General features: G+C 44.5%; 1 protein-coding gene across 1 annotated transcript; it reads left to right on the top strand.

The window, feature by feature from the left end:
- The first annotated feature begins 12,421 nt into the window (after positions 1–12,421).
- LOC138604282 (sphingosine kinase 1) lies at positions 12,422–21,134 on the top strand. Its single transcript, XM_069676173.1, has 5 exons — positions 12,422–12,542; positions 16,367–16,461; positions 18,365–18,480; positions 20,054–20,360; positions 20,559–21,134. The coding sequence occupies exons 1-5, from the start codon at positions 12,431–12,433 to the stop codon at positions 20,964–20,966; spliced, it is 1,038 nt and encodes a 345-aa protein (XP_069532274.1). The 5' UTR covers positions 12,422–12,430; the 3' UTR covers positions 20,967–21,134.
- Positions 21,135–21,659: the final 525 nt, after the last annotated feature.

Here is a 21,659-nt window from a genome sequence, read left to right as displayed (position 1 = left end):
CTTATTTGTCAAAGTGAGTATTATCATACATTTTTCATTGAAATATTAATATAAAATAGATAAAGCATGAAAATCCAATATAATGAGGTGTGTCTTATTTTTCCGAGTCAGTATTAACATCTGACATTGATTTGAGGAAACTGTGACACATGACATGGAAACTACTGAAAAAAACATGATTGTTTTTTTGAGAAAATATTAATTGAAAATAGAAAAAGCAATAATATCCAAATTAAAGGGGCGCGACCTGTTTGTCCTACATGACCTCAAAGATATTGGCACAAAAAAACGTATTCTTTAAAAAAAAAAAAAATTTATTGAAAATATATGGATAACACTTAAGCATTTAAAATTAGTGGTCAACATGTACCCAATTTAGCTGTATAATATATATATATATATATATTATATGGCCAAGTCATGGACATGTTACAAAAACATCAGTTGTGTTCATTGAGCAGTAGTTTATTGATGGTCCCTAAGTCAGGGTCTGTCTGTTAAGTGTGAGGGGTCGGAGTTCAGCTAACCGTCCTCCCTCTTCTAACTTTGAGGGAAGCCGAGAATGTCTGACGAATATCCAACTTAAATTAACTTCACTACCTTACAGGAAGTACTTGGGCCAGACTTGGACCAGCTGTACATTTTTATTCGGATATGGATATAACTTTACTCTTAAAATGACGGTATGGGAAGAGCTGGACCACAGCTTCGGGAATATTTATGTTTCAATCCTGCACTAAATTGGCCAAACTTTGGCCTTGGAGCTGGGCGTATATTAGGGCAGAAGAAACACATGTGGCCTGAGTCAGCCGGATTAAATTTGCTCTCTGGGGCTTGTTTCCCTCAGAGACAGTTTTCAGAGAAAGCACAGTGTTTCCTCAGGACAGCCGGCTGTGCTCTCCTCCTGCTCCTCCACTGCTGTACCTCCTTTCAGTCACTAGGGAGAGACTCTGAACTAGGAAAGCTGCTTGTATCGCACTCAAAGGGTCCCACAGACAGCAGGCTGGCAGGCAGGACCAGAGTCTGCACCGCTCCGCCATCCGCACACCGGCCTGCGGGACGCGTCGCTCTCTCCGTCCGGGATGGAGAAAGACGCCTCTGAACTGGACCCATCCCGCCAGCGGAACGGGGTCGTGGGCGTGCTGTACGGGGAGTTCACGGACACGCTCAACGACAGGGTCCGGTACTCCGTGAGCTTAACGGAGAGCGCCCTGAACATCCAGATGATCTCCTCCTCCCCCGGCCGGACTAAGGTGGTTTTTAACTTAACCGACTGTGTCGGCTGCCGGGCGTACAGAGGGCCAGACAGCGCGGACGTTGGCGCCTACTTTACGGCGTATTTCTACCCGTTCAAGAGGCGCTGGATGAGCGCCGGAGTGGCCCGGCAGAGAGTGGAGCAGTGCTTTCGGGTCGCGCTGGTCCAGGACCCGCTCGCGAACCTCCAGGAGGCTGAGAGGTGGGCTCGCGCCATCCGAGAAGCGTCCGTGTTGCAGGCTCCCCGGAGAGACGGTGAGCATCATGGGAATCATGGGTGAAAACTGGTTAACATACAACTTTGTACCTACAGGCCTGTATAAAGAGAAGGCTTATATGTTTAAATACCATGAAGCGTACAATTAGGGCGGTAATGTCAGCATTCTGATGATCAAAACAATGATTTCACGTTAGTTTTTTTATGCCAAAAGTCCTGTAAAGTGAGCTTAATGGACACAAGCTAATAACCTGTATCTACGCTGATCTCACTAACATGATACCACATCCATAGTGCCCCTTCCTGCTCTCAAAACAGGTTTGTCAGAGAGGGTGCACATTCCTTCTGCTCCCAGAAACCTGCTCTACCTGCACTGAAAGGTGATCCACCTGCCAAGCAGCAATTACAGTAGCCTCATTCATTCAGCCCACATGAGAGGGGTGATTCTTGATCTGGAGCCTAAACACACACACACACACACACACACACACACACAAACTCACCAAACTGATGACTTAAGTAATGAGATTTTCTACTCATCCTCTGTCAGCGCAGAGTGTGTAGCTGCTGCTCAGGCTTCGTTATTCTCGCTTGGTTAAATTCCCACTGAGAAATTATTGTGGATGGGTGAAAAAAAAAACAAAACAAGACAAAGATGTCTGTTTTTCATCCAGCAGCCACGTCTAATTAGGCCTCATCATGTCTCGCTCTGTTTAAAACGCACACTGTCCTCAGGTTCCTTTGTCTTCCAGTCTCATTAGCTTCTCTGTGCTGCTTCCTGGTACACAACCAGAGTCATTAACATGAATACAAGATGAGGCGTGTTTATGCAGCTGATTACTCCTCTATCAGTCATCTGGGAGGAAGCAGCGATGATGAGACAAAGCTGTTTTTGGTCCCAACATGAGGTTTTGTATTCTGTTATGTCAGGTTGGGGAATATCTAGAGATGCTCCTTTCCAGTAATGATACAGATACCTAGATTTGGCGATTGGCCGATATCGAGTACCCCTCCAAACCCTCCTTAAATGATCAGATCTGTGTATTGATTGGCATATATGCCGATACCAGGTACCCGATCCTTGATAGAGCATTCTAGGCATTATCAGAGGTTGATATCGATACTGTTATCGGTGTCTGAACATCTCCAATAATATCCTTCTCCCTCATAAAACTCTTAAAATGTTTTATCTTGATTTCTTATATATAAAATATACACTTCCAACACCAACAACCAAAGACAAAAAAAGACTCCTAATCTCAACAATGAGACAAGACAGACAGACTTCACCACTTCTGCCAAGTCAGTTGTAATGTCCTCTGTGTTATAAGTGTCCCTTCTGTCCGACAAAGATAAAGAATTCAGGGGGGGAAATACCCAAAATAAACCTAGACAGAAAGACAAAAAATATTCAACATGTTTAAAATATAAAGCAGGCATGCATGCAGTCCTCGGGAGCCAGAGCAAATCTGAGAGAAAGGAAGCGGATATTTGACTTGACAGTGACTAATTTGGAATGTTGGTTTGCCAAGTGTGTTCTTGTGTTAGCATAGCGAGGTAAGAAAATAGGTTGTGCTACTGGTAGCTTTCTCCACTACACTAAAATGTACTGACACCAGTTTTTCCTTTCCGATACCTAGACTTGCTTATTGGTCAGTACTGAGTACCCCTCAGGTACTAGTGTGACAAAATATATGTAATATAGGTGGAAAACACTGATTGCTTACATTTTGCTAGCTTTGACTAACATCACACTGTCAGCTCGCAATTTATGTTAGTTATGTTGTTATTGTTACACGATAACCTGAAACCAGTTTATTATTTAAGGCTAATTGGTTATGGTATTATATCGGTGCATTGACTGGTATACTCACCAAAACCTGATTTCAGGCATTATCAGAGGCCGATATCTACACTGGTATCGGTATCAGTAATAATTTGGAATGTTGGTTGCTAAAGATGAAGGTTTGTGTTAGCATATCGAGACATGTACCGATACCATTTTTTGGACATAATATTGATGGAAAACACTGATATCGGAGGCCGATATCAATACTGGTATCGGTATTAGAACAACTCTATTAATACTCATTCCCTTATTTAGAAATATTCAATATGTTTAAAATATAAAGCAGGCATGCATGCAGTCCTGAGCGCAGGTTTGAGAGACGGCGGATATTTGACTTGACAGTGACTCATTTGGAATGTTTGTTGCTGAAGATGGAGGTACGTGTTAGCATAGCAAGCTAAGAAATGAGGTTATCCTCCTGGTAGCAGTCTACACTACACAAGAGGTACCGATACAACATAATATTGGTGGAAAACACTGATTGCTGACGTTTTGCTAGCTTTGACTTACATTACACTTGCTGCTAACAATGTATGTTGTTGTTTGTTATTGTCAGAAGTTAATTTAACTGAAACCAGGTGACATTTTTGTGATATCGGAGGCCGAAAATTTACCTGAAACCAGTTGATTTTTGGTGGCTAATTGGTCATGGTATTAAAACTGGTAAACCTGCAGATACCTTATTTCAGGCATTATCGGAGGCCGATATCTACACTGGTATCGGTATCGGTACTAGCTTGGAATGTTGGTTTGCTAAAGATGGAGGTTCGTGTTAGCATAGGAGGCTAAGATAATCGGTTATCCTCCTGGTAACAGTCTACACTACACTAGAGATGTACCGATACCACTTTTTTTAAACATAATTGCTGATTGCTGACATTTTGCTAGTTACATTACACTTGCTGCTAGCAACACATGTTGTCGTTTGTTATTGCCACAAGTTAATCTAACTGAAAACAGGGGACATTTTTGTTGCAAATTTTTACAGTATCGATGCATTGACTTGCATACTCGCATGTACCGTATACCCCATTTTAGGCAGTATCAGAGGCCGTATCGACACTGGTATCTGTATTAGAACAACTCTAGTAATACCCCTTTTCCCTTGCATAGAAATATTCAATAGGTTTAAAATATAAAACAGGCACTCCTGAGCGCAGGTTTGAAGAGGCGGATATTTGACTTGACGGTGACTAATTTGGAATGTTGGCGGTTTGTGTTAGCCTAGCGGGGAAAGATATGAGGTTGTCCTCTTGTTAGCAGTCTCCAGGTGTATACTGCAAACACCACGAGGTGAATAAAGAAGAAGATCCACAGCCTCCCTCTAGTCTGCAGCCAGCAGGAGTTTGGGTTTCAGGCCTGGCAGATGGTAACCTGAGCGCTAACCCCCCCTCTCTACACACACACATGTCACTGTCCTCTTACCGGACTCATCAAAGAGCTCCAGCTTGGGGGGGTTCAGATCATACATGCTAATGAACTAGCTTTCACATTTTGTTTCTGCCTCTACACTCCGTTTGAACGCAGCGTCTCAGTGATGACGATGAAGTATCATTAATTTATAAGCCCGTTTTAGCATTCCACATCCAGGCCAGCCAATAATACAGTGTTTAACAGAATATATTATGGGATTTAAATGAGTAATGTTGTGGTAATAGATGCAAACCCAATTGCAGCTTCATAGAGGGTGTTTGAAAGTCAGTGTGAGTCGCTAATCCCTTATAGAGTATTTACCCCCAAAGTTAATTGCGTGGCATCTCATCTGGCTTTGCAGATGGAGAGGTTGGATTAAAAGTGCAATTGCATCACATTGCTATTAAGTCAGAATGCGACACACTGTTATCTGAAAGTTTACAATGAGGTAATTTACTGTCATTTAGTTTGGGTGTTGAAGTCTGTTGAGATCTTTTATTTTCCCTGCCGGTTTCATTGGAATGAATGAGGCGTAAATAATGAAGTGCATACACTATGATACGGTCCTGCACACGCTAATGGTCTGCTGCGTTCTGCTTAGATCCACAGTGTGATTGCATGCAGAGGAATGAGATGATGGTTACTCACTTTGACTTTTCTACCAGCAGCTGCCTTCTTCGCTACAGGCTGTATCCTTTTATGCTTTTCAAACAGCTTCAATTGAACAGATTCAACACGTACACATGTGGATTTTAGAAAATCTACATCCCTGCGAGAAAGATGTGTGATAAAATTTAGAGCGCTGTGTCGTGTGTTTAGGTTGCTTTGATTCTATCTTGTAAGTGTGACCCCGTGCACCCGTAACATTTGCAAATCCCTGCAAGCTATCCCCGTGCAGATGTGACCATGATACTTGCAGCGACTGCGTAACACAGTTTTGTGGGAAATGAAGGAAGCGCTGCGGTCTGTGCAGGGTCAGGTGTGTGTCTGTCAGTGTGTGATCCCCCCTTCCCCAAGGCTTTGCTAGCTTCCTCAGTGAAGGGGAGCTAAAATGAGTCACCAGACGACCTCTCACCCCGACCAGCATCTCGGTCTCTCGGGAGTCTTTGTCTTCTGCTCGGTGACACGCGCCTGTGATGGCCTGTCAACAGCCGTCTCCCCCTCCTGCCAGCCTGGTGACGCCTCAGTAGTGTTTTTTTACTCTTTGTGACTCCTTCTCTCCTCTCCAGCAAACACCCTCCACCCCCCCCCCCCCCAGCCTTGGTATTCAGCTAGTTTGCAGACACGTCAGTCCAGTCTGGATATGGAGCAACTTCTGAACCAGACTGCTTTCAGTGAATATTTGTTTCTTGAGAGAGAGAGGCATAGCAGAAATTCTCCCAGCATCTATGGCTTATAGTTCTTGTATCTTTTTGGGGCCTTAATAACCTCATAGCCCTGTATACTCAGCGGAGTTCTTTGGGAGCCAGTGCCAGTAGAAATGCCTTTGATTCTGCCTAAAACGCAGGATCAGGTGTCGCTGAGTACTCCAATCTATGCCCCTGTCTGATACTGTAATTTAAAACAGTAGCCTACACAATAAGCTGTGTTGTACTGCCTCTATGGAGGTATCCAGGCTGCCACGGTAACTACTTTTTTAGAGCTGCAAGGAGGAACTGATTGCGGAGTTCAGGTCAGGAGGTAAAACACTGAATAAGGGCCTGTGTCCACTAACTGCGTTTTCTGCGCTGGCAGCGCTTTTTTTTCTGTACAAACCAAATTCAGCTCAGCGTTTTCAGCATCCTGTCGCTGCTCTCACAGCGCTCTCTGTTGAAAATAGTCCAACCTCTGGAACACCGCCATGCTCATCAGTGTCACTTCTCCCTCACCGACCAATCAAAATCAAGAAGGGGCGGGGCTACTGATATCAACTTTGTCAACAGCAGTGGCGGAGGACAAGCTAATCCTTTCGTTTTTTCGAGGGTAGAATTTCCAGGTGTAGAGATGCTGCTGATGCCAGGACACGACTCCATCTTTTTTATGTTTTCTTTGTAAAATTAAATAGAATGAAAGCAAATGTTAAGCACACAGAGCGATTTAAAACAGACTTAACGGTCAGGGAAGCAGGAAGTGCGTCAGACAACTCTCGTAACATAGCAACAGTAAGCGCCGACGAGAAGCGCTCTGAAATTGAGGTTGAAAACGGCCCTAAAGCACCTTCATCAGTGTTTCTCCGACGCTCTGAAGCAGACAAAAGAATCGTTATTTATTCCTGAATTTATTTACATTTTTCTCAGTTATTACTGACTGTCAAACCACCAAATAAATATAAGTTCTCTGTGACACATTCTCTGAGCGGGGCAGTACAAACTTTATAGCGATCATATCACATCCTGAGGGGTAAATTACTGGTATGGATTGTTATCAGACACGTTGCAAATGCTATTGTAACATCTTTAATACTCGGCCGCCTTTCCCCGCAATCTGACACCCCTGTGGAGACACTGAAGGTACACTGCATCTTCTTTTAAAACTGATTAACAGTCAGCGCAGTGATACACCTGAGGAAACAAGTTGGTAGCTCTCCTCTGTCAGATCACAGACACATCGTCACACTCAAGTCTGCCTCCTGTCGCCTGTCTCCCTGTGTGTGTGTGTGTGTGTGTGTGTGTGTGTGTGTGTGTGGTGTGTGTGTGTGTGTATCCACTTGTAACTGTGAAATACACACACTGCGGTTTAAAGTTTGCTCGCCGGTGTGATGGGCAGGATCTGCCAGCAGGTATCTGAATTCACATCACAGATGGGTTACACACACACACACACACACACACACACACACACACACAGTCTGCATCTGTCTGCCTGTCACACACATTTTCACAGACACAGCTCTGGAGGAATGTCTGGAAAAAAAATAATTTAAAAGACAGAGGTTGGGGGCAGTGCATAGAAATATAACGGCAAATCAGTCATGAATTAATCAGCGTAGCATTGAGCTGCCTTTACAAATCCTTCTGGTTGAAAACTGCAAAGACGATTCGATAGTTCACTTGATAAAACGGAAAAAATACGAGCAGATTTTAGGATAAAAGTCGTGAACAAAATGAATCATATCGATCGCCTTTATAAAGTGCGCCTAACTAAAGCCTATGCAGCCTCTTGCTGTCAGTTTGTGTTGATAGACGTAACTAAAAGTAGCAACTGATTGCATGTAATCAAAGTTTCATAATCCACCATCCCCCATCGAATAAATGGGTCAGAGCGTCTCCATGAAACTTATATAATACAACCCGAGTCAGAGTGGAAGTTCTCCGTTAGAAGTGATGAACATTAAAAACTCACTCATCCTCATTACATTAGTGTTACAACTATTATTTACATCACTGACCAACATCATTCAGTAACTGAGAAGATGCCTTTAAGTTTCTTGTGTTGTCTGACCAACAATCCAGAGCTAACGATCCATCTATCCTTTATCTATACCGCTTATCATGCTCAGGGTCGCCGCGGGGGTGGAGCCTATCCCAGCTGTCATTGGGCGAGAGGCGAGGTACACCCTGGTGGTGCAGTAGTTAGCGCCGTCGCCTCACAGCTAGAAGGTTCCTAGTTGGAACTAGCAGTCATGCTCGTTGGTGGCTCTAAAATTGCCCGTAGGTGTACCGTAAAATCTGGAATATAAGTCGCACCGGAATATAAAATGCAATCTGTTTTTCCCGGTGAAAAGAGGGTTTTCTATAGCTATTAATTAATAAAAACTGGTATGCAAATTATATCAACACTATTATTTTCATTTTAAACTCACAAATTACAGCCTACCATCTGTTTTCAACATGTCGAGTTTGCCATCCTGTTAGCTACCAGTGCAGTAGCTACTGGTAGCTGGCAGCCTACAGTCACATGGATTGTTGTGAGGGTCCATGACGAAGCATTACCAACAACCAAGGTCGTTTTCCTCGCTTACAACAGCGAGGAAAACACAAAACAGCACGTTGTAGCGTAGCGAGAGGGTGTAGCGGCTTGGACCCCGAAACAGTGACAACAACCGACAGCTTTAGCTCGATTATAGCGGCATGGTCTGGGTAAAATACCATAACACGATAACATACCTCTCACTGCACTTTATACTGGTACATTGGTCGCACTGGGATATAGGACACAGCCCACTTTTTAGATGAAAAAAATGCTAATAAAAGCGCGTCTTAAACACCGAAATGTATGGTAAATGTGAGCATAAAAGGTGGTCTGTCTCTATGTGTCAGCCCTATGATTGACTGGCAATCCTCTCGCCCAATGACAGCTGGGATCGGCTCCAGACCCTCCGCGAACAGGATCAGTGGTATAGATAGATGGTTTAATGGAAGGAGGACCTACTGGAACAGATTTCCCACCCTCTGCATTATTTTAAGCTTTATAATAAACATGTTGCATGACAAGTGATTTCAGTGCAGGCTCAGATTAAAGCAGCACGGCTCCAAAGCTAGTCACACTGAATTATAATTTCTCTTCACTTCATTATTCAGCTTAAATCCAGACAAAAATCAGAGATGAGAGCAGTGATTTAGAGCTCTGGAGAATTATGTTGCCGGACAAACATTTCTCTACAGTATTTAAGCTTCAGGCGTCATGAGTTTCACAGTTAAAGTTGGGCGAGGATGATCTTCGTTTGTTTTGGTTTGACCTTTCTGAGGGTCACTGCGGGTCCATGAAGGGTACGGAAAGCTGGTTTCCACTATATTCTGGAAGTGTGAGAGGACCCTTTGTGTCTGAAAGCCACATTGTGCCCTCACATACAATGGTAACCTGTGTGTGCGTGGGTGAATAGAGGCAGAGTTTGGCATGTGCCTGTGCGTTTTCACACTCTCACTTCACGCTTCCGGCTGGGTTCGCACCTCTTTCTCTGGGATATTTCCATACCTCTGCTGAGCCCTGTCATCACAGGCCACATGAGGCAGAGGAAAAGTGCTGAAGAAAAGAGGCTTCAAAATATCAAGACAGAGGCTGTTGTTGAGGCAAAACAAGGTCTCTTACTCTGTCCGTCTTGTTGCATTCAAGACAGTTTGTGCTTCTGGTAGTTTCGTCACCCTGTTACCAAAAGTCAGCATCGCCAGCGGCCAAATAACTGAGGTGGAAACAGATCTTCAAGTTTCTGTCCTCTCTGGTCTCTGGTGAGTCTGTGTCTGCTTTAAAGGTCAAGGGCATCTGCTGAAAAAAACACCTCTAGAGGAAGCTTCTGTCCAACTCCAAATTCACTGCTCCTAACCCTTTTAGTGCCTTCCAGTATTACAAAAGACTATATATGGTTGCCATTTTCCTCTGACGTGGAGCTCATGTTGAACTGTTGTGTTCCTGTTTTCAAGTTGTATAAATATAGGGAATTTGACAGATCGCTTTCTTTTCACATTACCGCAGCTCCTTGCTAGCGGTAATGTTGGCTAGCTAACAGTACTGCTAGCTTCCTCTAGAGAACAGCTAATGTTAGCATTTAACAACTTCTTAGCTAACAATGCTGTATAATAGTGGAACACAATGCAATAGGAAAGAAGTCAATTCCTAGCTAGCGGTAATGTTTGCTAGCTAACAGTACTGCTACCTTCCTCTAGAGAACAGCTAATGTTAGCATTTAACCACTTCTTAGCTAGCAATGCTGTTTAATGGTGGAACACAATGCAATAGGAAAAGCGTCAATTCCTAGCTAACGGTAATGTTAGCTAGCTAACAGTACTGCTAGCTTCCGCTAGAGAACAGCTAATGTTAGCATCTAACCACTTCTTAGCTAACAATGCTGTTTAATAGTGTAACACAATGCAATAGGAAAGGTGTAAATTCCTAGCTAATGGTAACGTTAGCTAGCTAACAGTACTGCTAGCTACCTCTAGAGAACAGCTAACGTTAGCATCTAACCACTTCTTAGCTAACAATGCTGTTTAATAGTGTAACACAATGCAATAGGAAAGGTGTAAATTCCTAGCTAATGGTAACGTTAGCTAGCTAACAGTACTGCTAGCTACCTCTAGAGAACAGCTAACGTTAGCATCTAACCACTTCTTAGCTAACATTGCTGTTTAATAGTGTAACACAATGCAATAGGAAAGGTGTAAATTCCTAGCTAATGGTAACGTTAGCTAGCTAACAGTACTGCTAGCTTCCTCTAGAGAACAGTTAACATTAGTATTCAACCACTTTTTAGCTAACAATGCTGTTTAATAGTGTAACACAATGCAATAGGATCGGTGTCAACGCTAATGTTTGCTAGCTAACGATACTGGGCTGGCTAACAATATTGCTTACAGAATGGTTAGCTAGGAACAGATTGAATGCAAGCTGTCAGTGGCTAATAAGTTATAAAATGTGATGTTTTACCTCGAAATATCACCCAATTTTTACTGTCAGTTGTGTTTTTTGTTACTCATTATTCCCAAAGTTGTGGAATGAGAATTTTTTGGTTAAATCATTTGCAAACTAAAACGGCATTACAACAGCATTTGAGCTTCCCACCCTGAGCGTGAGGTCAGAGAAAAATGGCCGCTGTGTGAATATTGTGAATTAATTAGCTAAAGCGGATTGTCACAAATAAATATTGGATTCAGAATAAATGGGGATTTCATAAGGTGAAACAAATAATACTGTGTTAAAGCTATAAAGGCAATGAGATAATGTGGTGTTCCAAAAATTACATTACAACCGTTTAGCAGGTTTTTCTAGCTGCTATTCTCTCTCTCCCCCTTAAAGCAACAGCTACATATTTAGGGAAGAGTTAGATGAGAAGATTTTTATCACCCTTGTGTTTTAATAGTAAATATGCACCTGCACTGATAGCATTAGATTAGCCTAGCATAAAGGCGAGAAACAAGGGGATAGCCTCTGTCCAGCACATTGATGCTAACTTTAACATCAACCTCATTTACTCAACCACTTATACATGTTAAAACATTCATATGCCTCTTTCCCTTTCCCCCATAGAATTAGCTGGATATGTATTTGCTCTTCTAGGAAGCATTGAGCCTGTGTCCAGCACATGGATGCTAACTTTAACATGTTATATACCTGGTCATGTGCCAGACCTGTTGGTAACTTACCTCCTGGTGCCTCCACTTTTTAGCCTGGCAGCTGTTCCTGGATTAAACAAGAAGGATTAATTGTAATTAAATGCTAAATAGTGGGATTAAGAGGTGCTGAAAGGTGGATTTGTTACCTTTGGACAGAAGCGGTGAAGCTGTTTAATAATCCCCAACATGACAAACTATTCCTAAAACAGACATATAAAGAACTTGACCCTCTTTATATCTTCAGTTTGATTTCAAGTAACCTTGAGCGTCTAATCAATCCATTACTCTGTCTTCCACTGAGCCACACAAGCAACAGGAGGATTTCCTTGCGGGGATTAATATAATTTAATAGAATTGCTATTAATAATCAGTTTGATCCTGACTAAGAAGCATGTAAGCTCTCCCTCTCAGAAGAAAGCAGCACGTCACATTAACATTAAGCACTGTCTATCCGAATGCTGTCACGGCCTATGACTTCACTGTTTCATGCTCTTTCCTCCCCCGTGGGACGAGCCTGTCCTTATACATTCTTTGAGATATTTGTTCATGCATAAGACGACCTGCTCCGGTCTTCCTGCTTCATCCCCGTCCTCGCCTTCACTCTCATCCACCTCTCTCTCTCTCTCCGTCTCAGGTGTGGTGTACGCGGAGGTGTGCCGGCCGTGCAGAGTCATGATCCTGGTGAACCCTCACAGCGGCCGCGGACAGGCTCTGCAGCTCTTCACGGGCCACGTACAGGGCATGCTCACAGAGGCCTCTGTTCCTTACACGCTTGTCATCACAGGTCAGTAGTATTTATACGCATACACCTTTATTATCCCTGCATCCAGCTGGAGCTCCTCTTAAGGTCACCCTGACATGGAATAGGGTTGAGGGGATTAATCCTTCAACACCAGCGTGGGTCGGTAATGCTAAGAGCGAGCCATCCTGCTGCTTTATCTCTTATACCGGCCCTGTTTACACCTGGACTTAACATGCGTTAGCCTTGATCACCTTTATTATCCTATAAAAAGATTCAACAGATACAAAAAGTAGGTGATGCAGACAGTTTAAGCCGAGTCTGTTTTACTCGCCGGGTGTTGCCAAGTTTGACAAAAAAACGCCGGTCTCAATTAGAAGCCCGTATACAAGCGCGGTTTTTTCCCTTCACTCAAATGCCACACGTCAAACTCAGTCGCTGCGGGCGGCACGGAGAAAACCTTTGCACCCGAATGCTGTCAGGTTTCAGGTTTTGCAGAGCAAAAATCAGGAGAAGCAGCCGTGAGACACTTCTCCAGTGATCCCAAGAGAGCGAGGGGAAAAGTAAAGCTGAACCCATGTCAGAAAAAGACGTTTAAAAAAAGACGGTAAGGTAAACAATCAGCACTAGGCCTAATATGCGCGTGTGGAACCACAGCACGCGAGCACAGCATCTCAAAGCCATCAGTGGATCAGGATGAAGGATAAAGATATTTACACCACAGTGAGTGACAGGACAGACAGGAAGGACTTTGCTGCTAATGTTTGCTTTATGGATATTAATAAAGTTTGATAAAAATGATGATAACCAACGTTATCTCCGTCTCTCAGGCGGAAACGGTATACCGTATGCATTAAAGTGGTAATCTCGAAGATTCGTTCTCTTTGGCGATAAACAGTAATTGCAGGAGCACACTAACAATGTTACAATGTTACAATTTCATTTAGCAGACGAGTCAGAAAGTGCCAACAAACAGCTTCAAGTGCGATCGGATACTAGTGCCAACAGGCAGTGTAGCCTATAGGACGTTTTTTTTTTTTTTTTATATAATCATCATCATCAGCAACATCAACAAGATCAGTTTAGTCATCATCATCATCATCATCATCATGAAAATCCTAGTCAGCATAAACTACATCCTCGGTGTCCTCATTATCAATAGCATCAATATCACTAAGTGCATATGTGTTCATAAAGAGCTCTTTAGCTTCTTCTTAAAGGTGGAAAGGGACTCTGCGGACCGAGTGGACACGTCCCAGATATCCAGACAGTGCTGCATGTGTGGCGTCCACGGTTGGCTCCGGTTGTAACTCTTGATTTTCCTGGCTGGCGGTCGCTTTCCTTTTCAGACTGTTTGCTTCATCTGAGCGTCGAGTTTGTTTCTTTTTCTTTGGATTTTCACTTCTTGTTGAAGTTGTATCTGTAGTCATCCATCTTTTCTTTGTTTGTTCAGCCATAGTAGATTACTGTTTACTCACAACACTTGCAGAGAGCGGAAAAGCAGCCGCTTAACTCCGCCTACCCTCTCTGGCAGACCAACCACTGCTGGCTGATGGAAAACGCGTCACTAACTGGACGCTGCTTGTGATTTGTTTCTGTGAAAGTCGCCACAGACACCCAGTCTGTAATACTGCAAATGCAAAGGCTTTCATCAGTGGGCCACAGGCTCAATCACCATTGTGTTACCTCATTCAGCGATAGATAGAGACTTAACAGACATTTATTTACATGAAAATCTCCAAGATTATCACTTTAACCAACAAACAAAGCACATACTGGTGTGCTGAGACATCTTCACAGACCTACATGTCTGCGTAACGCTCCTCAGTCATTATTTAACGTCACATTATTTAACGTCACATTATTTGACGTCTCTCCCTCGCTCCCCGTCTCTCTCTCAGTGCGGCACCTTCTTTCCTGTTTAAAATCGACATGTTAATAGTTTTCCATTTTTGCTGTCCAAGAGTTTTGTACAAAAATAATGAAAGGCCCGTCTCGCATAGCCGCTCGTCCCTAACAAAGGCAGAATGAGTTTACAGATTAAAGTGTTACGGTACACGGACGAGTGAGAGAGAGGGAGCCAGTGAATATGGACAGGAGTGTTGACGTAACGTAGAACTAATGCTCCTCTACAGCACACACTACATTTGCAAATGCTGGGAATAACAAGAGACACATATTAAAAGACACACCAGAGAAGTTCACAGAAACACTAAATGACGCATGTTAATAGCAGGTCACGGCCACGTGTTTAGCATTCAAGCCCGTGCACTCTCTGATCCACATTAAATCTCTGCAGCTCCTCCACATTCAGTTTGAGCTGCTGGTGGCCTTTTGTGACCTTTAACGGTGTTGTGTGTTGGCATGAGAGGCTCTGAACTCTAAGTGACTTCCTTCTGAATGCTAACAAGGAAAACCTGCACAGAGAGTCTTTTGAGCTCGACCTCAAATCCGACCCCAACCGCGTTTGAACGCACCCTCAATTTGACGGGTGATATAAGCCGTCTCTGTGCGTCAGCTGAACCTCTGATCCAGCTCAAATCTCATCGCAAAGGCAGAGAAAAAAGGGAGAATGTGTGCGTATGTTTATTAAAAAAAAGAGCAGGCAGACTCCTGGGGCTTAAAGAAAGGCCGGCAGCTGGATGCTGATGAAAAAAGACAGAGTGATTACTGACGCTGAAGCAGGCCGAAGACGAACGGAGCAGAACAGAGAGAGGGAGAGAACATGTGGTCAGATTCGGGAGCCGGTCAGGATTAACTGGCACAATTCATTTACCTAACACAGCTCCTTGATGATGTATCACACAGCCTTTGCCTGAGGAAGGACAAGTACCAATGGATGCGCCTCTTGTGTCAGTGTGTACCTTTTACATACTGAATGAAGCATCCAGTGTACCGAGCTTTATCCTTACCCTGGTTAACCTCAGAGGAAGGCGAAACAAGAAAGCGAAACAAGTGGAATTTACCAAAGATTTCTGCCGTAACAGACTCTAAATACCCGCCCAGCTCACAGACGAATCAACAAATCCACAACTGGATGAACCTCAACTCGTCCCATCTTCAGGTTTTAAGGCTGCGTGTGTGTGTGTGTGTGTGTGTGTGTGTGTGTGTGTGTTTCCGCTTGGCAGTGACCCCTTAAATAAGGAAGTGGCTGGGAAGTGAAGCATCAGGCCAAGGTTAAAAGTGCTGAGTCAGCCGTGCAGTGCCGTCTCTCTCTCCCTCTGCCTCTGTCCGTCAACACGGCGCTGCATCACCGCCTCGAGCCTCCCCGGCACACAAGCAAAACAAACAGCAGCACAACAACACGGGGAGCACCGCAGGGAGAGACAGAGAGGAGAGGGACAGGTGGAGGTTGAGCAGAGTGGAAGTGCAGGGGAGGTTTAGTCGGGATCTGTGCTTGATCAATACTTTAGCTGAAGCGGGAAATATTTCCTCCATGATGGCAGCGCATCAATACGCACGCTTTAAAGCTGTTTCTTCCACACACACACAAACAAACAGCACACTGGGGAGTCTGGACTGGCAGGACTGCTTTAATGCTCGCAGTATGAGCCCACAGAGACCCCATGCAGAGAGACCCACTCAAGGACGCTGCCAATAAAACTCCACCGGTGCATTAACCAACACACGCGCTTAACGCACATGCATTTGTTTGTCCCAGATGTTTGAGCTGCGGGAGCTGTTGAGTGGCCGCAGGATGGGCTAATGTGATGGGGAAATTGAATCTCTCTTCTGCCCTAATCTCCCTGATCCTGCCCCCGAGGCTGTCCACAAATCTGCCCGTGCCCTTTGTTTTTATTTTGCCATGTTGGTTACAAACTTTCTCTGTCGCCTTGTCTTTCATCTTCTTTCAATTTTCTGTCCTTCAGAGCACCAGAACCACGCTCGGGAGGTGGTGAAGAAGTTGGACCTGTCGCAGTGGGACGCCCTGGTGATCATGTCTGGAGACGGGCTGCTGTTTGAGGTGCGTTTACAGGGATTTAAATTAAATACAGAAGAAGAAATGAAGTGAAATACTTTCAGATGGTTATAGGTGTGTTCCTTTTCATGTGCGCTGCACTGATTGTCTTATAATAGTAGACTGATTGGACGATGTCACTTTGAACTATCTACTAAAGCCGCTTTCCCACTGGTCAAAAATCAGCATTCAGACCCGGGTCACATGACTCTGCAGTAGACCTGGGTAATTATCGCCTCGGCTCCGATCAGCAATGATGGGAACACAAAATCCGTTTCAACACGCTAATCCCCGCCCCCTTTCCGGTGCGATGCTATGCTCCGTAAGTTCTGCGACCGGTTGTCATCTCAGCTACAAATTCAACCCGTCCCCGTCCAAGCAGCGCTCGAACATCGTTCTAGATATGTCGGCGCCAAGTTTGATCCACAGACTGAATGAGTGATAGATACAATAAAGACCAAACCACCGTAACATCTTCACTGTTTACTAACCCTGTTTCGGCGCGTTTGTGACGTCAGACGGTGACACAGCAGAAAAGAGACCGACAGGAGTATACTTCACTGGCAATGGGAACAGAGACAATCTGTATCTATAAGCGGGTTTCCCGGGTATGAAAAACCTGCGCTAATTTCGGTGGGAAAGGGGTATAGTTATCGACTGCCCGGGGGAGCAAGCAGCGAGTCCGCTACTTCTTTAGTCTGATAAATAAACACCAGCAGTCAGTCACTGCCACAAACAGAATCTCCTCTGTGGGAAACATGAAGTTAAACTAGCTCATTCACGAGCTAATGGATCAGCCGCAGACGCCGACTGTTTAGCTTTGATCACTTGGCATTTGCCAACCCCTCGCTCCTCTCCAGCACCACCCTCTCATCCAAATACGGTCAAGTTGTTCCCTCTCTTGCAGAGTTAAGGACTTTGATTTCTAGCCACTGTGTCGAATTGTAAATGTTTCAATTGATATTTATTGATCTATTGTTTGTGTTTTAATGTGTCTGTAATCTCGACGGCATTTGAAACAAGGGACACCTTAATGTCCTTATTAGAATAAATAAATGTTGACGTCACGGTGGCTACATCCATAAATTATACAGTCTGTGGTCGGTACACAAGTCCCCTAAACATTACACACTCTCGTTTTAATCCTGAAATATAACTTATTACACTTTTTATCGGACAGTTATGTAGCTTCTAAAATCAACTGACGGCAATCACAGATGTAACTAAAAGTCCCCTCGGCTCTACTTTCAAACTGTGACTGGACATTTGATCTGACTTCTTCTTTTGGTAACGCTGATGCGTCTCCCTCTTCTCTCCCTCGCACCTCCTTGTGAAAACGAATAACTCTGCTCGACGCAGGTGTGTGATGCTCTCTGCTGGACAACACTGAAGTTCATCACACCTCTTCCCTCTGTGTTCAGTGCTCTGATGTGATTTTAATGTGGTGTAAAAAAAAAAAATCATGTTGCACTAATATTTAAGTATGAAAGACAAACAAATAACGTGATTTTCTTTTTGTAATTTGTTTGTAGTTTGCCTTTTTAATGTTGCATAAATGGAACAAGCGCTGATGGAAATGATGTAAACCCTCTTACCCATGTTTCTATTTTTATCACTTTTCAGCGTAGGCCTGTAAAAATTTAATTTGTGCTCATACAAAAAACAAAAAAGCCCCGGGCCTGTGTTTCTAGCACCTAAACGTCAATGAGTCTTATTTTTGTTCTTTAGACTCTTTCTAACCTTTAAATCACGATGGGCAAATATTTAAATGTGTGATGAATTGTGAATGAAAGTCAGGGTGGTTTCACATCTTTCACAGCTTTTTAATCACTCGTAGCCCTACGCAGGGACTACTTTCTCTCAGGACGCTGACCTGATTAAGTTTCTGTGTTTGTTCTTCTTTGCTCAGGTGATAAACGGTCTGATGGAGCGCGAGGACTGGCAAGAGGCCATCCAGACCCCTCTGGGTATTCTTCCAGGTGGCTCAGGCAACGCCCTGGCAGCCTCTGTCCACCACTATTCACAGTGAGTCAGTCTATTAATGAGTCATTTAAATGCATGGACCAACAGTAGACAGGAAGAGCACCTAAAAATGAACTGTTTATCTTCTTTCGGTGTAATTATGGCAAAGGCTGACTGGGCACATCAGTCCTCAGGAGGGACAGCGGAGCAGACTGGAGCGGCCTCGCTGTGCGGCAGAGGTCATTTCAGGCTGCTGATAACTCTCAAAGGAATGATGTAATGGGTTTAGAAACTCACACATTATGAGTGATTATTGTCCACAGTGCAGCTGCGGAACCAGCAGAGCCATGAACAAGGTATTATCTCCATCTGCTGGACGGCTGTGGGCGCAGCATAAAAGAAATCCATTAAAAAAGGAATTATAGTTTTTACCCTCGTTCTCGGACGAGCTGCAGGCAGCAACAGGATAAGCTCTTGTTCGTTCATAGAGTAATCGTGAGATCCCCCCACAGACAGTTGTATTAAGTTATAACAGAGTTATACGAACATGTGTAATTAGTTATAGAAGGTGAGCTGCACTCACAACCCTCACAAACCAAATCTGAGCCAAACACAAAGTTAAAGCAGGGAAGGCAATTTATTTTAAACTTTTAAATTTGTTGAAATTCCTTTTACATCTGTGCAGCAACACATCTGGTTTCTGTGGACCTAACAGACCTGCAATACATCGGTACAGTCTGTCCAGTAACTTAATTTGTACAAAATGCTGTACTTCCTGTCTAGCTATGTACCTGGCGAGCTAAAGCTAGCTAGCTAGTTGCACAGCAGTAACAGGTAGTATTACATTGTTAGTAATGTCAGTGTTGCGCTTACTCTCCTCTCTACCACTCTGTCATGACTCGTCCTTTACTTGTCGTCAGAAGGCAGTGCGTGTTTGGTCTTTGGGGGAGTGGGTTTGGCATTTTTTTACGTTTCAATACTCGCTAACACTAGCTTACTCTTGCTAAATTCCAATCCAACTTTATTTGTAAAGTACTTTAAAACAACCACAGAGGACCAAAGTGCTGTACAGAAGAATAACTTCTAGATGAAGAACAGGTTTACGTTAGCCATGCTAACATGTAACGCTAATATGGCCAAAGCCATTTAGAGAAGTTGACATCCGTAGTGGAGACTGACATGTCTCGTCAGCTATAGTGTGAACTGCTAATGAACTGGTTCAGACATTAATCTCCATCTCGGGATGGTTTGTAAAAATTTTGGCAATCCTCTGACTCTCCAGGTAGCGCCACCTTCAGGTCAACATTTTTAATTTGTGTTTTATGACTGAATACCTTCGACACCAATAACATCCCGTCAGCCTCACCTGTACTTTACTTTTAGTGCTGATTAGCAGATGTTAGCAGGCTAAGGGAAAAAGTGCACATTGTACCTGCTCAACATGAACATGTTAGCATGGATTGTAGGAATGTTAGCACACAGACGTTAGCATTTAGCTCAAAGTACAGCCTGACAGAGCAGCTAGCTAGTGTCAGTGTAGATTCTTCAAATTTTTTGTGAGTCAGATATTACCCAGGATATGTGATGTTGTTTCATGCTATATTTGGGTGTAATGTGACTGTGTGTAACTTCTCAGGTCGTCTCCAGCGTGGAATGAGGAGCTCCTCCTGAGCTGTGGTTTCATGCTGTGTAAAGGTCTGGTCGGCACCATGGACCTGGTGTCGATCCACTTAGCCTCTCGGCAGCGCCTCTTCTCCTTCCTCTCCCTGGCCTGGGGCTTCGTCGCCGACGTCGACATCGAGAGCGAGAAGTACCGCCACGTTGGAGCAATCCGCTTCCTGATGGGCACCCTGGTGCGCCTGGCCACCCTCAGAGTCTATCAGGGCAGGTTGGCGTACCTGCCTGTGAGGGAGGCGCCTAAACCTCCAAAAGGGAGCATCAAGGTTAACCATCCTCCCTCCTCAGCACTTCAGCAGCCCTCACTCTGCTCCTCCCTTCCCTGTCGACTCTTCCCCAACACCTCTCCAAACCAGAACTCTCTCCACAACCACATTAGCACAAACTCCAACCACAACACCATCACCAACTCCTCCAACAACGCAATCACCACCAAGAGACCAGAGGCTCAGATTGATGGCAAGACCAGAGAACCTGTGGACTCTCTGCTCCCCGGCCTGGATCAGCCGGTCCCTGAGAGCTGGACAGTGGTCAAGGAGGAGGACTTTGTCTTGGTGCTGGCTATTTACCAGTCGCACTTGGCTGAGGACCTTTGGACGGCCCCCGGTGCAATGGCAGACGACGGGGTGATTCATCTCTACTATGTGACAGCAGGGATCTCCCGTCCCGCCCTCCTGCGCCTTTTCCTCGCCATGGAGAAGGGTGCCCACTTGGCGTGCGGCTGCCCCCACCTGGTGTATGAGCGAGTGAAGGCCCTGCGTTTGGAGCCCATCTCTCCACAAGGCATGATTACTGTGGACGGCGAGATGGTTGAATACGGGCCTGTTCAGGCGCAAATCCACCCCGGCCTGGCCAGACTCATATGTGGATAAACTTGGATTATCATAATCTTTCTCTGTAGAGCTTTCTAGTTTGGCCTTTTATACTCAGTGTCAATGTCTGTGTGTATGCTGTGTTTTCAGAAGTGCCAAAGACATTTTATCAGCCTCTGGAAATTCCTCTATTTTTCTACACAAACAAGTCGTCCTATTTTTATGCCCCCCCGCTTTCTCTCATTGTTAGATTCAGGGTCAAATCCATGGATGGTCGTCCTTGCTGCTGGCTGGTCCCAGCTTAGAGAAATAGGGAGGGATTGTGTGTCTGTGTGTGTGTGTGTGTGTGTGTGCTTTAGATAGAGGGATCTTTATGCATGTTTGTGTGTATGTGTGCGACTGTGCATGCGGAGGTTCGGCACACGGCGGCACGGTGCAGTGGCTGAAGAGTGCATCGTGCACTCTGCTGTCTGACCTCGTAAGCATGTCGCACGTGAAGAGAAGCACATTTTCCCCCCGTCCTGGGAGGCTCCTGAAGTAGCCACGCCCCTTGTCCCACTGTACTTCACCCGGCCGACAATCTCCCTCCCGGGCACCCGCTCTGACAGCGCCCGCCTCCCCCTCAGCCTGATGTGGAGGAGCTTTCTTACTGAGGAGATATAAATCCTCCCGGGGATTTGATGTGGAAAAATCTTTAATCTTTGCATAGCTTATATAAAAAAAAAAAAATCGAACAATCCCAGATGTAGTCGG

The sequence above is a fragment of the Semicossyphus pulcher genome, unplaced genomic scaffold (assembly GCF_022749685.1).
Source record: "Semicossyphus pulcher isolate SPU_LCO1_2020_fin unplaced genomic scaffold, fSemPul1.0.p SCAF_25, whole genome shotgun sequence".
Lineage (NCBI taxonomy): Eukaryota > Metazoa > Chordata > Actinopteri > Labriformes > Labridae > Semicossyphus > Semicossyphus pulcher.
Note: the sequence above shows the minus strand (reverse complement) of the source record. Positions and strands in the feature narration are given on the sequence as shown.